Genomic DNA, 12,232 nt, shown 5'->3' on the forward strand with positions numbered 1-12,232 from the left:
CGACCCCCCCGCGGGAGGAGGGAGCGGCGCGCTCCGTTCATCCCACGTGCTCGCCGCCAGCCGGCCCGGGCAGGGCAGGGTTAACGCGCGCGGAGGGATCCCGGCGAGCGTGCGCTGCGGTTCCGTCCCGTCACATCCCTCCCTGCCCCGCTCCCGCAAGGCTGCGCGAGCGTGTCCCTCCGCCCGGGCCCCACACCAAAGAGCGCCTCTCCCCCGCCCTCCCCCCCCAGCTGCGGAGAACGGGGCCGCCGCGGAGCCCCCAGCCCGAGCCCACCCGGCCCTTGCGCGGGGCAGCCCCGGGGCAGCGGCAGGCCGCGGGCCGGCTCCCACGCGGGATCCCACCCGCCCTCGTGGGGGGGCGCGCCCGGCGGGGCCCGGCAGGACTACTTTCCGCTCCGAAAATGGCTGCCTCGGCGGACCCTTTCCGCTCCGTTCCCTGAAGCCCCGGCGGGGGGGGGGGAGGCGCCGCCCGCGATGCCTCTTTGAGCCCCCCCCCTTGGCTGGAGCGGGGGGCGGGGAGCAGCCCACGCGGGGGGAGGGGGGCCGGGGCGCGACGCGACCCCCCGCTCGCCCTCCCGCCCCACTTCGCCGCCGGAGCAGAGCAGGGCCGGGCCCGGGCCCGGGCGGGGGTCCCCGGTGCCGCGCGGCTCCCGCCTCCGTTTCCGCCCCTCCCGCGGCGGGCGCTACAATGTAGCAGAGCCCGCGGCGGGCGCTCGCTCGCTTCCTTCCCCCGGGCGAGAAACTTCCCGGCCCCCCGCCCAGGGAGCGTCCCCCCTCCCCCCGCCGCCGCGCTCGGCCCCCCCACCCCGCCCCAGGCAGCGGCCGTCGGATGCGGCGGCCGGGAGATCAAAGGCGCAGCCGGAGCAGCGCCCTTTGTGTCCGGCTCGGGGGCCGGGGGGCTGCCCGCGGGGCCCCCCGCCCGTGAACCCCCCCGCCGGAGCGGAGCGGAGCGGAGCAGGGCCCGTCCCGGCCCGGCCGCTGGGCGAGCCCCGGCCATTGTCAGTGGGGGCCCGGGCGCCCCCCGCCGCGCGGGTGATTATTCTACGGACGATGCTTCCGGCGGCCGCCGGCCGAGGGACGCGGCTGGCCGGGGATTTCGGGGCGGCCTGGTGAAGAGGTAGGTGCGAGCCCCGGGATCGGGGCCCCTTCGCAGGGCAGGGCCGGGCCGGGCCGGGCCGGGAGGAAGCGAGCGGGGTAACGCGCCCTCCAGCTCCTAGGCCTCGGCCTCCGGCTCCGCGCCCCCTTCCCGGGGCCCGCCGTCCTTGGCGAGCCCCGGCGGGGGACAGATCGCGGGGGCGGCCGGCCGGCGGTGGGGGGGCGGCGGCGTGGCCCGGTTTGGAGGCCGGGAAGCTCCTTTATTTACAAGCCCCGATCTAGGGCCCAGGCGGAGTTTTCCCTCGGGGGGGTCCGGGCCCTGGGCCGCCCCGTTGTGCGGCGTGTGCGGGGGGGGGGCTGCCGGCTGCCGGAAGTGGGGTGCTGGGGGAATGGGGGGGCCGGCTGCTCCCTGCCCGTGCGCTCTTGCGCTTTCGCTCCTGGGCTGTTCTCGCCGCCGCTTCCTGTAAACGCGCTGGGGGTGAGGGAAGTGGGCTCCCCTACTCCAGCTGCGCCCCCCTCATGCTGCCCCTTCACTAGCAGCCTAGGCTCGGGGGCAGGGGTCCGCCCCCCCCCCAAACGGTGTGACCCAAGTGCGGTCTAGGCAGCCTTCCGCCAGCCTCCTGGGATGCGTGTAATCCCCAGCAGATTAGCAGGGAGTCCTGTGAGATTTGCTTTAACAGAAAGTGGGGGGTTGGGGGGAGCCCTCTGGCTACTTCTTCCCTCTTCCCAGGCAGAAATATGGCTCTGGGCTTTTGTTCCAAGGCAGCTTCTCTCTGGCCCAGTTGGCAGTTCCCACGCCTTCCCCACCACTGGCACCCCAGGGCGGGGGGCCAGATTCTGCACCCTCCCCCAGTTAAGTCCAGCTCCTCTCTGAGCGTCACTTGTGCTGTGGAATAGTGAACGAATGTGTGTGTGGGGGGGTGAGACGACACCCTCTGCCCCAGCAAGTCCACAAACACTTTCTCTGTCTCCGCTCTCGGGACCGGCCGCACCTGTTGCACTCCCTGTGTGTGCTGGCCCTCTCGCGGTTCCCCAAGGGTGCCACCCGGCCTCCAGAGCTCCCAGGCCTCCTGCCGCCTCCCCCTCACGTGTGGGGGGAGGGGAAGGTCTGGGAGGGCACACAGTGGGAGTCATGCTGGTTTGCCCCCTGTAAACAGACACAGCAGCCAGGCGCCCCAAGGGCTGCAGTTACAGGTCTGGAGCTGGGCTGGGCTGGGCTTTCTCTGCTGGTTTAGGGTTAGCGGGGAGATGAATTGACTGCTCATTTCAGTTCACCTCCAGAGTCCAGGCCCGAAGCCCCCCCTACCCCCCAATAAATTAGAAAAAGACACCGTGTGCTGCTTAAATGAATGCCGGGCTCAAATTGCAGCAGGCTCAGCTCTGCGTCTGACTGCTGTGATACTGGAGTGGCTCTGGCTGTACGCTGGCAGCCCTCGGGTGGGAGGGAAGGGATTGTTCTGGGCCTGATCAGCCCTTTCTGTCCCAGCCCCCCCGGCCCCCGCTCCACCTTACCTACGCCAGGCTCCTTGGCCAGGCTTCTCACCCGTCTGGGCTGCTGATGCCCAGGTCCTTGTGCTGACCACTAGACAGCACTGCAGTAGGCCTCTGGAGCGTGGGCTCCATCCAGTGCCTGCCTCTCTCTCAGCCCCACCCTGTGTGCTGCCATACAGCTTCTGTGAGCCCTCTTGCTTTATTGCGGGTGGCAGGTGGGGGTCCGGCTCCCCTCTCTGGCTTGGTCTGTTCAGGGTGAGGTGTTGCAGGATCTAATTTAATTCCAGAACAAACTCCCCTTGGGGTGAGGTCCAGTGGGGCTCGAAGCTTCACCCCCTCCCGCCCCCCCAGCCCAGCAGTTCTCAAACTTCTGTGCAGCGTGACTCCCTTCTGACAACCATTCCTGCACCCCCAGGAGGGAGGTGGCAGGGAGACCGGGGCCTGGACTGGCTCATGCCCCCAGCGGGGAGGCTGCAGCTGCCCGGGCTCCAGCGAGTCTAACCCACACCCCACTGAGCTCGTGTCACGAGCCACAGTTTGAGAACTGTTGCATGAGAATACTGCCCCTTGGGGAGCAGGGGTGATGCTCTCGGGGGGCTCCCGGGAAACCAGCCTTGACACAAGCTCTTGAAAGTGTCTGTTTTGAGGCCTGTTCAGAGGAGCTCCAGGAGCTGTCTCTGGGGCTCGGGGGGCGGTGCTCCAGCCCCAGGCGCCTGATGGGTACGGCTCTGGACTCAGTGGGGTTTGCTGCTGCAGAGGGATCTGGGAGGCTGAACCCTAGCCCAGGCACTGAGGGTCTGGGGATGTGTCCGTGGCTCAAGGGGTTGGTGCGTTCTAATTTTTTTTCTCCCTGATGCCTCAGGGTCTTTTGCCTCTGGTGGAAATGGCCAGGGATGGTTGGGCCCATTTTCTCCCTGAGCTCGGTGGCAGCGGGATGGCTCCTCCTCAGCCCAGGCTCTCTGGGCCTGTCTGTTGTGGAGCAGGGGGGCACCAGTGAGGGGTCTGGGGCCTCGCCAGGCCCTGCCAGTCTGAAATAGGGTCCCCGTACCCTTGTCCTGCTTTGCTCGGTCCCACCTGGCCCTGTTTCTGCTGATGTTCTTTTAGGGGACCGCAAAGCAGTGGGTGAAGGTCTGGGGGAGCCCCGGGCCAGCCGGGGCCCCGACAACCCATTTGGTACAGTAAGGAGGAGACTGAGGTGTGCAGAAGCCAGTGGGCCAAAGGGAGCCCAGACGGAATCCAGTTGTTCCCACCCCCAGCCACAAGACCCCCGCCAGAGCTGGGGAGAGCCCAGGCGTACTGGCTCCCAGCCCCCGTCTCTCACCCATGCCCCTTGTGCTGCCAGAGCCTGGACGGCTCTCCTCCTCCCACCACTAGGCCGTGCTGCCTCCCGCACCAGCTGGAGTGTCCTAGGGTCAGGTCAGGCCTGATGTCTGCCTGGATGGGAGACCAGTTTGGAGAACTTTGGGGGCCTGCTCTTCCCTTTCCGCCGTCGGCCCCGGGGGACTTTGCCCCAGGAAGCTCTGCCCCAGAGCAATCCCTTCGCACTCCTGACAAGAGTCAGTGCATCCAGCTCCTGTGGCAGGTCACACAAACGCTGCTCTCAGGTCAGAGGCGCTTGAAGAGCTTTCCACTTCTTGTTAGTGGCTGCTGGGTGGGGGAAACTGAGGCACGGGGTGGCAGCTCGTCCATGATCTGACCATAGCAGGGGATGTAACCCTGGAGCCCTCGTTTTTAGTTGGACTCCTGGCTTCCCCCGGCGGTTGCATGGTGCTGGTCTCAGTGTGGAGGGGAAGATGAATTCGCCCAGCACACCCACTAGGCCAGTGGCTTCTCGGCAATGCTGTGCCCCCAGCTCCACAAGCCAGCTGGCAGCGCCCGCTCCGGCTGCAGGCCAAGCTGGCGACGAAGCTGGCTCCTGCCCTCTGCAGTGGCTGTCGTGGTCAGTCTGTGCAGACGCCACCCTGCCCAGACAGGCCGTGCCGACCCCTGCCCGTCGTGCAGCGTCCCTGGGCCCACGTGAGGAGCCGTGGCGGGGGTCTGGCACAGCGACGTGTCCCACAGTGCATGGGATGCAGGCCACAGCGGGTTCCCTAGCCTCATGGGGGAAGTGGGCAGCTGGGGCTCTGGACCGGCCAGGGCCTCAGTACGTGAGCTGCTGGGGCACGTGCCATTGGAAGGAGGATCCCCTGGAAAGCAAAGCGTGCTGGTTGCCCCCACGCTGGTTTTGGAAAAGCCTGGGGCTAGGCCAGACCTGCTCCTCCGTGGGCATACACCCTTGTGGGGCTGGTGGGACTGAACGGGGCCAGTCCTGCTGGTGCTCAGCGGGCAGGGGCAGGGGCAGGGAGGGGACCACACGTGGGGCAGGTTAGTCTGTCGTGTTGCATCCCTGGCTGCACCCGCTCTAGCTAAGCAGAGAGCTGCAGCCTCTTGGCCTGCGGCTCTGGCCCTGCCCCAGGCCCGGGGCTCGCCACGCTGCGCCTTTAAACCCGAGTGCTCTGCTAATGATGCCCTCAGCCCCAGCAGCAGGTGTCTGCTCCTGCCCTGGGACCTGGCTGGAGGCAGGGCCGATGCTTCAGAACTGTCACTGCCAGAGCCGGCTGGGAACGGGGGCGGGGCACGGTTTGGGGGTGCAGAGATGGGGTCTCTGCTGGGGGAGCTGCTGGGCTGGACTGGGCTGCGCTGCAGTGGGTGTGCAGGGGGCCCACAGCTGGATGGTGAAGCTCCCCCTAGAAACTCAGGGCTGGGCGGGACCTGGCGGGGCCAGCCCCGGTGGAGCTCTCATCCTGGAGAAAGGGCCTTCACCAAGCACCTGTCACCTTGCCACTTGTGTTTCCACTAGAGCAACCCGCCCAGCCCAGCCAGTGTAGACAGGCCTTAGGGCTGGCACGTGGGCGAGTGGATCCCTGTGGGGCAGGGCAGGGGCTTGGCTAGAGCTCTCTCCCAGGAGCTGGGCTGAGCCCTCCCCTGCTCCAGCAGCAGCTGGCGGGAGCCTGGCCTGCAGCTGCGGGCTGCGCCAGGGCCAGTGTTAACCAGCTGACGTGTCCCTTCCTCCCTGGGCAGGTCTCTCTGGGAGGGACAGCAGGAGACGGGATGGATGATCGGAAACCGCCCAACCAGGCCAAAGACTGTGAGGCGCCAGGTGAGTCCGGGGCAGTGGGTGGGGCACCCATTGCAGTTACGCCAGAGCTGCCGGGGCTGGGGGCTGCCCCAAGCCGGCACTAAGAGCTGCGGTGTGGCCCGGCCCGGCGACATGGGCCGTACCCACCGAGACAGTTGTGTGTGTGTGGGAAGGGGGCTGCCTCGGCTCGTCCTTGCGGTCCTGTGCTGAGTTTTGGGGGCACACATCCCCCCTTCCATCCCATGAGACCAGCCAAGGGGGCTGCATTTCACTGGGAGCTTTGAGGCTTTGTTACCTAAGAGTTGCTCTGAAACGACCCCAGCCGACCTAGAACACCTTCCCTGAAGGGGTGGGTCAGGCGATAAGAGCAGAGGTGCTGGGAGTCTGAGGTCTTGCGTGAGCTTGAGCCCGTGCCTCAGTTTTCCCATCAGAGCAATGGGTCTGAGGCTGGCCCGGCCCAGTCACCAGGGGGAGCAGTGAGCTGCGGGAGAAGGGGGAATGAGCCACACCATGCAGGGACACAGCTGGTGAGCAGAAGGCATTGCCTTGCCCTGTTAGGGGCCCTATGGTGCCATTCCATGTCCCTGGGGGGTGATGTGCCAGAAAGCCATGGGGTGTGCGTGTGGGGATCCAGGCTATGGCCTGGGTGGGGTGGGGTGGGGCGGGGCTGTCCTGTGGGGGCGCTGCTAGGAAGGCAGGGAGGGGTGTAACCGGGGAGGGGGGCACCGGTGCTGCTGGGCCCTGATGGGGCAGCTCTCCTGTTGCAGCTGGCGGGGGCGCGACTTCAGAGGAGCGGGGTGGCGTGGAAGGAGACCCCCTGAAGCCGCCGGAAGGGGCCCCTGCTGCCCAGGAGCCAGAGGCCCAGGAGCTGCCCCTGACCTGCAGGTGGGAGCAGTTGGGGGCTGGGATGCTGGTGGGGCAGAGCCAGGCCCTGGGTGCGGTGACGTGTGGCAGCCCAGGGGCGATGCTGCAGAGGGCACTCAGGACCTGGGTCCCTGGTCTGTAGGGAAGCTGAATGGATCTGCCCCATGGGGGGTTGGACCCCAGAGCCTGACGGGAAGGGGACTTGGGTGCAGGGTCCCCTGGCCAGTGGAAATCTGCCTGGTGGTGGGGAGGGGATGTGATGTGATGGGGTGGTGCTGTGGGGGGAGGGGATTTGCTGCCTGCCCCCCGTACTGACTCGTCTCTGCTCCCAGCACCCCGCCCCAGCACTGCTGCGCCTTCTGCGGCTGTGGGGAGTGGAGCCTGCATGGGCAGAGGGAGCTGCAGCGCTTTGAGCCGGCACCCCACTGGACCGAGCTCCCCTGGGGGCTGCCGGATGGGAGGGGTCAGGGCAAGAGCCTGGTCCCTGGGGACGACCTGTCCCTGATCGGCTTCTTCGAGGGGGTGTCGCCAGGAGAGCTCTTCGAGCCAACAGGTGAGCCTCTTCCTTCCTTCTGCAAGGCCTGGTTGTGTGCTGGGGCCCCCGCCTCACTCCACCCTGCGACCCCAGACCTCTGCCCCCAGGCTGCCCTTCAGCTGCCACCCCCGCCCTGCGACCCCAGACCTCTGCCCACCCCCACTCTCGGCTCCCTGCCCCCCACCCCTCCAGCTCTAGGCTCCCCCACCCTGGGGATGTGGCTGGAAGGTGGCTCAGGCCTCCCTTTTTGGACACACTGTGCTCCCCAGGGCCCCTAGGCAGAGATCTGGACAGGGGAGTGGGGGGCTCCTGCCCTGCCCCCACTTAACTCCTTGTCTCCCCACCAGGGCACTGCTGGGCCCACTACTGGTGTGCAGCTTGGGCAGTGGGGGCCGAGCTGCAGGCTGGAGCCGGGACGCAGGACGTGGGCACAGCTGCTTTCTCAGGGATCTCACAGGTGAGTGAGAAAGGGAGGGAGGGGCCCTGGCACAGGGGTGCGGCAGCCCTTTGGGCTGTACTTGTGGGGTGGGGGGGTCTGGCTGGGCAGGGTTGGCCTGTGCCCCTCCAGGAGGGGCGTCAGAAGGATGCCCTGCCCGGGCCTATCCACATGACCCTGGGTTGTTTGCGGTTTCCCACCCGCTGGCTGTGCCCAGCTCAGGGCTCCTCCTTCAATTCCTGTCCTAAACTGTGCTGTGCGAGCTGCTGCCATGCCCCACCCCAGAGGTGGCTGCATCTCTGCCCCAGAGGAGGGATGCTTGCTGCGCCCCGCCCCAGAGGTGGCTGCATCTCTGCCCCAGAGGAGGGATGCTTGCTGCGCCCCGCCCCAGAGGTGGCTGCACCTCTGGGCTGGGGGGTCCTGGGGCTCGCCCCAGAGGAGCCCAGCTGTGACGCGTCCGTCCGCATCTCTAACCCGGGCGGGTCCTTGCTGCTTTCAGACATGTGAACACTGTCAGAGGATGGGTGCTACCATTCAGTGCCACTCGGAGGGGTGTCTGCGGCGCTACCACTTCCCATGTGCGGCTGCCAGCGGCTCCTTCCAGTCCATGAAAACCCTCCGGCTCCTGTGTCCGGAGCACGTGGCTGAGGCGGTGCAGATGGGTGGGTGTTGCTGCCTGGGGCTCTGCATTGTGGGGCTGCCTGGGTGCGTGGGCCACGGGGCTGGCAGGGTCTGGGGGGATAAGACCTGAGGGGCTCTCACGGTAAGAGCCGGGGGGCAAGTTCTGTCCCTGGCTCGGGGGGAGTGGGGTTCAGTGGTTAGAGTAGGCGGGGGTGGAGAACCAGGACTCCTGGGTTCCCTGGCAGGATCCAGCTCTGCTCTGACATGGGCCTGGGGCTCCGGGTGGATGTGGGGGGGATCCAGGAAGGAGGGTTGTGGGCGGGCAGTGGCAGAGGTGGTGGGCTTGTTTCCCTGACTCCCCGGCCCTCCCCCAGAGGACTCGCGGTGCGTGGTGTGCGACGGGCATGGGGACCTGTGCGACCTGCTCTTCTGCACCAGCTGTGGGCTGCACTACCATGGCGCCTGCCTGGAGCTCACCGTCACGCCACGCAAGCGCTCCGGCTGGCAGTGCCCCGAATGCAAAGTCTGCCAGACGTGCAGGTAGGTGGCGTGGCCACAGGTGTGGCCCTGTGTGACCTGCACCAGCCTGCAGGGCCTGGGACCTCTGCCCAGCTCAGGGAGGAGCTGGGCTCTTGTTGGTTAGAGCAGAGTGGGGTGGGGCAGGACTCCTGGGTTCTGGCCCCAGCTCTGGGGTGGGCGGGTGTCTGAGTTGGAATTGAGGGGGGCCTGGGAGTTTGGGCTCTTGGCTTCTCTTCTCAGTGCTGCCCTAGCCCAGCTGGGAAGGGCCCCACCCAGTGCCAGGCCTGTCTGGGGCTGGTGGAGGTGAGGGCAGCCCTGGGGTAATGGCAGCCTGTCCCCCGCAGACAGCCTGGTGCGGACTCCATGATGCTGGTGTGCGAGGCCTGCGACAAGGGCTACCACACCTTCTGCCTGAAGCCGGCCATCGAGAGGCTCCCCACGGACTCCTGGAAATGCAAGGTGGGACCCCCCCTGCCGCTCTGCATCCAGAGACAGCCTGGGGGCTCACCCCATGGCGCCTGGCCTGCGCTGCTTCACCCCCAGCCCCGGAGGAGGGTGAGGGCCCCCAAGTGTCCCAGGCCCCCAGCCCCTAATCCAGGGAAGAAATCCCTGCACCAGCCAGTCTCCCATCCTGCTGGGGCGGGGCTGGGCCAGGCCCCTCAAACACACCTCCTAGAGCTGGAAGGGACCATGGGAGGTCATCGAGTCCAGTCCTCTGCCCTCGGGCAGGACCCAGCACCCTCCTTTTTGTAACGCTGTTTGCCCCAGATCGATAAATGGGCCCCTCTGGGGCTGAGCTCACAGCCCTGGGTCTTGCAGGCCAATGCTCAAACCTGGTCCCATTCCTCGACCCCCTGCAGCCAGGTTAGAGCCAGAGGCCCTAGAGGGGCCAGGCCCCACTGCTCCCTGGCAGAGCCAGCCAGCCCCTGCCTCAGGGCCAGGTCAGAGCCAGTGGGCCCCCCCCCCCCCCCCCCGGGAAGGTCCCAGGCCCCATTCTTGGCCCCCGGCTGATGCTCCATCTCCCCCCAGAACTGTCGGGTGTGCTCTGACTGCGGCTCGCGCCCGGCCGCGCTCGCCCCTGGGTGCCACTGGTACGAGAACTACTCGGTGTGCGAGGGCTGCCAGCGCCGGCGCATGGCGGGAGACACCGAAGCCATCACTGCCACCCGGCGCTGCCCCAGCTGCCAGATGTGAGTTGTGGAGGGGGGTCCAGGCCCCGCTAGGGGAGGGCTGGGGGCGTTTGCCCCGTCCTCACAGCGTCTCTGGCTGGGGCGGAGGCTCTCAGATGTGCCTCACGTGGCTCAATCAACCCCCCACGCAGGCTCTGGCCCCCAGACGGCAGCGACGCGACGGGGGATTCCGCATGCGCAGACTGTCAGGGCCGAGAGAAGCAGCCGCAGCCGGATGGGGCCGTGTCCCCGGAGGAGACGCCCGCAGAGTGCGAAGCCAAACCACTAGGTGAGAGTGGGCCCTCCCCCCGTGGGTGTCGGGGTGCTTGGCCCCAGGGTGTTGGGGGGGGCGGGGCTGGCCCTAGCAAGGTCCTGCCTCTCCTGTCCATGGCCTCCCCCACTTGCGGGTGATGGGGTGCCCAGCCCCAGCGCAGGCCTGTCCGAATGCTCTCGTGGAGCCAGAAGTGTCCAGCTGTCTCTGCCACTGGCTCGTCGTGGCTCAGCCTCTGCTCTGCTGTGAGGCCCTGGGCCAGTCCTCCTCCTCTCTAAGCCAGGGGAGTATCGGCCTCTGTGCTGGTGGCCCTGTGGCCCAAGCCCAGGGTGGGGGGCGGTGCTACCTTCCAGGAGGCACTAGGTGGTGGTGCTGGGCCCTGCTGATCTGTGGGCGCGGCACAGCCTCTGCTCCCCGCAACCAGCCGTCCTGTTCCGCAGACCCTGCTGCAGAGGGGAAGGAGACGTGTCCGGAGGCAACAGAGCCGAGGTCGCCTGACCCGCCCGTCCCACCCCCAGCCGGTGAGGGCAGCCTGCAAACTTCGCCAGAAGCCAGGCCAGGCCCGTCCCTTGCGAAGTGGGGCCCTGGGGACGGGTGCCCCGGCCAGGCCTGAGGCATCTGCACCCCCGAGAGTGATGTGCATCCCCTCGTTTCTCTCCCCAGATCCCTCTGCCCCATCGCCTCCCCGCCCTGAGCAGCTGCCGCCAGGTGCCCAGAAGGACCCAGTCCCCGAGCAGCTGGTGGGACCCCCTGCCATCACTGTTACCCCGCTGGAGCCTGTGGGCAGCCCCCCAGAGAAGGAGCCTGCTTCTGCCTCTGCCTCCCCACCCTGCACAGAGCCACCCCCCGCGGCGCCCTCAGAGGCCGGGGAAGCCATGGAGTGTGGGGAGCAGGAGGCAATGGACGCAGCCGGAGGCGAGGCGGCCTCCCTGGCCAGCCCGGGGGGGGATGCGGCCCAGCCCGACCCAGGCCTGGCCCCGGAGGAGGAGGCGGCAGTGCCTGGGCTGGAGCAGGCCAGGGGGAGCTGCTCTCCTCAGCTGAGTGAGGACGGATTGGAGGAGAGCCGGGGCAGAGGGGACCCCGAGTCCAGCCATACCCCGGTCAGCTTCATCAGCGAACCCCGGGGCTCCCCCATGCTGCTGGAGCCGGAGGAGCTGGGCCCAGCCACGCCTGTGGAGGCCTACGGGGCGGGCGGGAAGCTGGTGGAACGTGGGGAGGAGGGGGGCCCAGCGCCCCCCGTCCTGCGGCCTCGCCCCACCCTCATCAAGTCGGACATCGTCAACGAGATCTCCAACCTGAGCCAGGGCGACACCAGCAGCAGCTTCCCCGGCTCGGAGCCCCTGCTGGGCTCGCCGGACCCCGAGGGCGGGGGCTCGCTCTCCATGGAGCTGGGCCTGACCTCCACTGACATCAGCCTTCAGCGAGACGATGCCGCCTCCCTGCCCCACTGCACCGACTCGCTGGCCGAGACGGACGACTCGCTGCTCTTCGAGCCGGGCGCCGGGGCCAAGGGCGAGGGCGAGAAGGGGCGTCGGCGCAGCTCCCCAGGGCGCTCCCGCGTCAAGCAGGTAGGCGTGTGCTCCTGCCAGCCCCCCGTGCACCAGCCCAGCCACACTGTGGGGCGGGGAGAGGCTGGCTCTTCTGCTGGGCTATTAACAGGCTGTGGGGAAGGGGGTAGGCTCCTGGGGGGTCTCCTGGAGCCCTGCTGAGTCCCGGGCTCTGGACGCCTGGGCTTTGCTGTAACAGCCCCGTCCCCTTGGCCTAGGGTCGCAGCAGCAGCTTCCCGGGGAGGAGACGCCCCCGAGGTGGGACCCAGGGGGGCCGGGGCCGGGGCCGAGCCCGGCTGAAGTCAACCACCTCGTCCATTGAGACCCTGGCGGTAAGGCTGGCCCTTAGCGGCGGCTGCTGTGGGGCCCCCCAGGGTGGGGGCTGTGGGGCCCAGGCCTGTGCTGGTTTGGGAAGCGACTCCCTGGGGCGGGGTAGAGCTGCTGATGGTCGTGAGGACGTTCACCCTCCCCTTGGGCAGTGGTGGGTTGGGTTGGGGGCTCTCTGCCCTCTGGGGAGTGCCGGCTCCGATCCCAGGGCAGAAAGGCAGAGCTCGGGGGGGCGCTGG

General features: G+C 68.1%; 1 protein-coding gene across 1 annotated transcript in view; it reads left to right on the forward strand.

The window, feature by feature from the left end:
* Window positions 1-251: 251 nt before the first annotated feature.
* KMT2D (lysine methyltransferase 2D) overlaps window positions 252-12,232 on the forward strand; it is a 41,952-nt gene continuing 29,971 nt past the window's right edge. Inside the window, exons 1-13 of the mRNA XM_074979556.1 lie at window positions 252-1,117; window positions 5,647-5,725; window positions 6,472-6,589; window positions 6,901-7,121; window positions 7,451-7,560; window positions 8,039-8,201; window positions 8,535-8,700; window positions 9,024-9,138; window positions 9,709-9,869; window positions 10,001-10,137; window positions 10,560-10,640; window positions 10,783-11,687; window positions 11,885-11,998. Of these exons, the coding sequence (XP_074835657.1) occupies window positions 5,677-5,725; window positions 6,472-6,589; window positions 6,901-7,121; window positions 7,451-7,560; window positions 8,039-8,201; window positions 8,535-8,700; window positions 9,024-9,138; window positions 9,709-9,869; window positions 10,001-10,137; window positions 10,560-10,640; window positions 10,783-11,687; window positions 11,885-11,998 (2,340 nt within the window). The 5' untranslated portion in view covers window positions 252-1,117; window positions 5,647-5,676. The remainder of the gene's footprint in view (window positions 1,118-5,646; window positions 5,726-6,471; window positions 6,590-6,900; window positions 7,122-7,450; window positions 7,561-8,038; window positions 8,202-8,534; window positions 8,701-9,023; window positions 9,139-9,708; window positions 9,870-10,000; window positions 10,138-10,559; window positions 10,641-10,782; window positions 11,688-11,884; window positions 11,999-12,232) is intronic.

Source organism: Carettochelys insculpta, chromosome 29 (genome assembly GCF_033958435.1).
Source record: "Carettochelys insculpta isolate YL-2023 chromosome 29, ASM3395843v1, whole genome shotgun sequence".
Classification (NCBI taxonomy): domain Eukaryota; kingdom Metazoa; phylum Chordata; order Testudines; family Carettochelyidae; genus Carettochelys; species Carettochelys insculpta.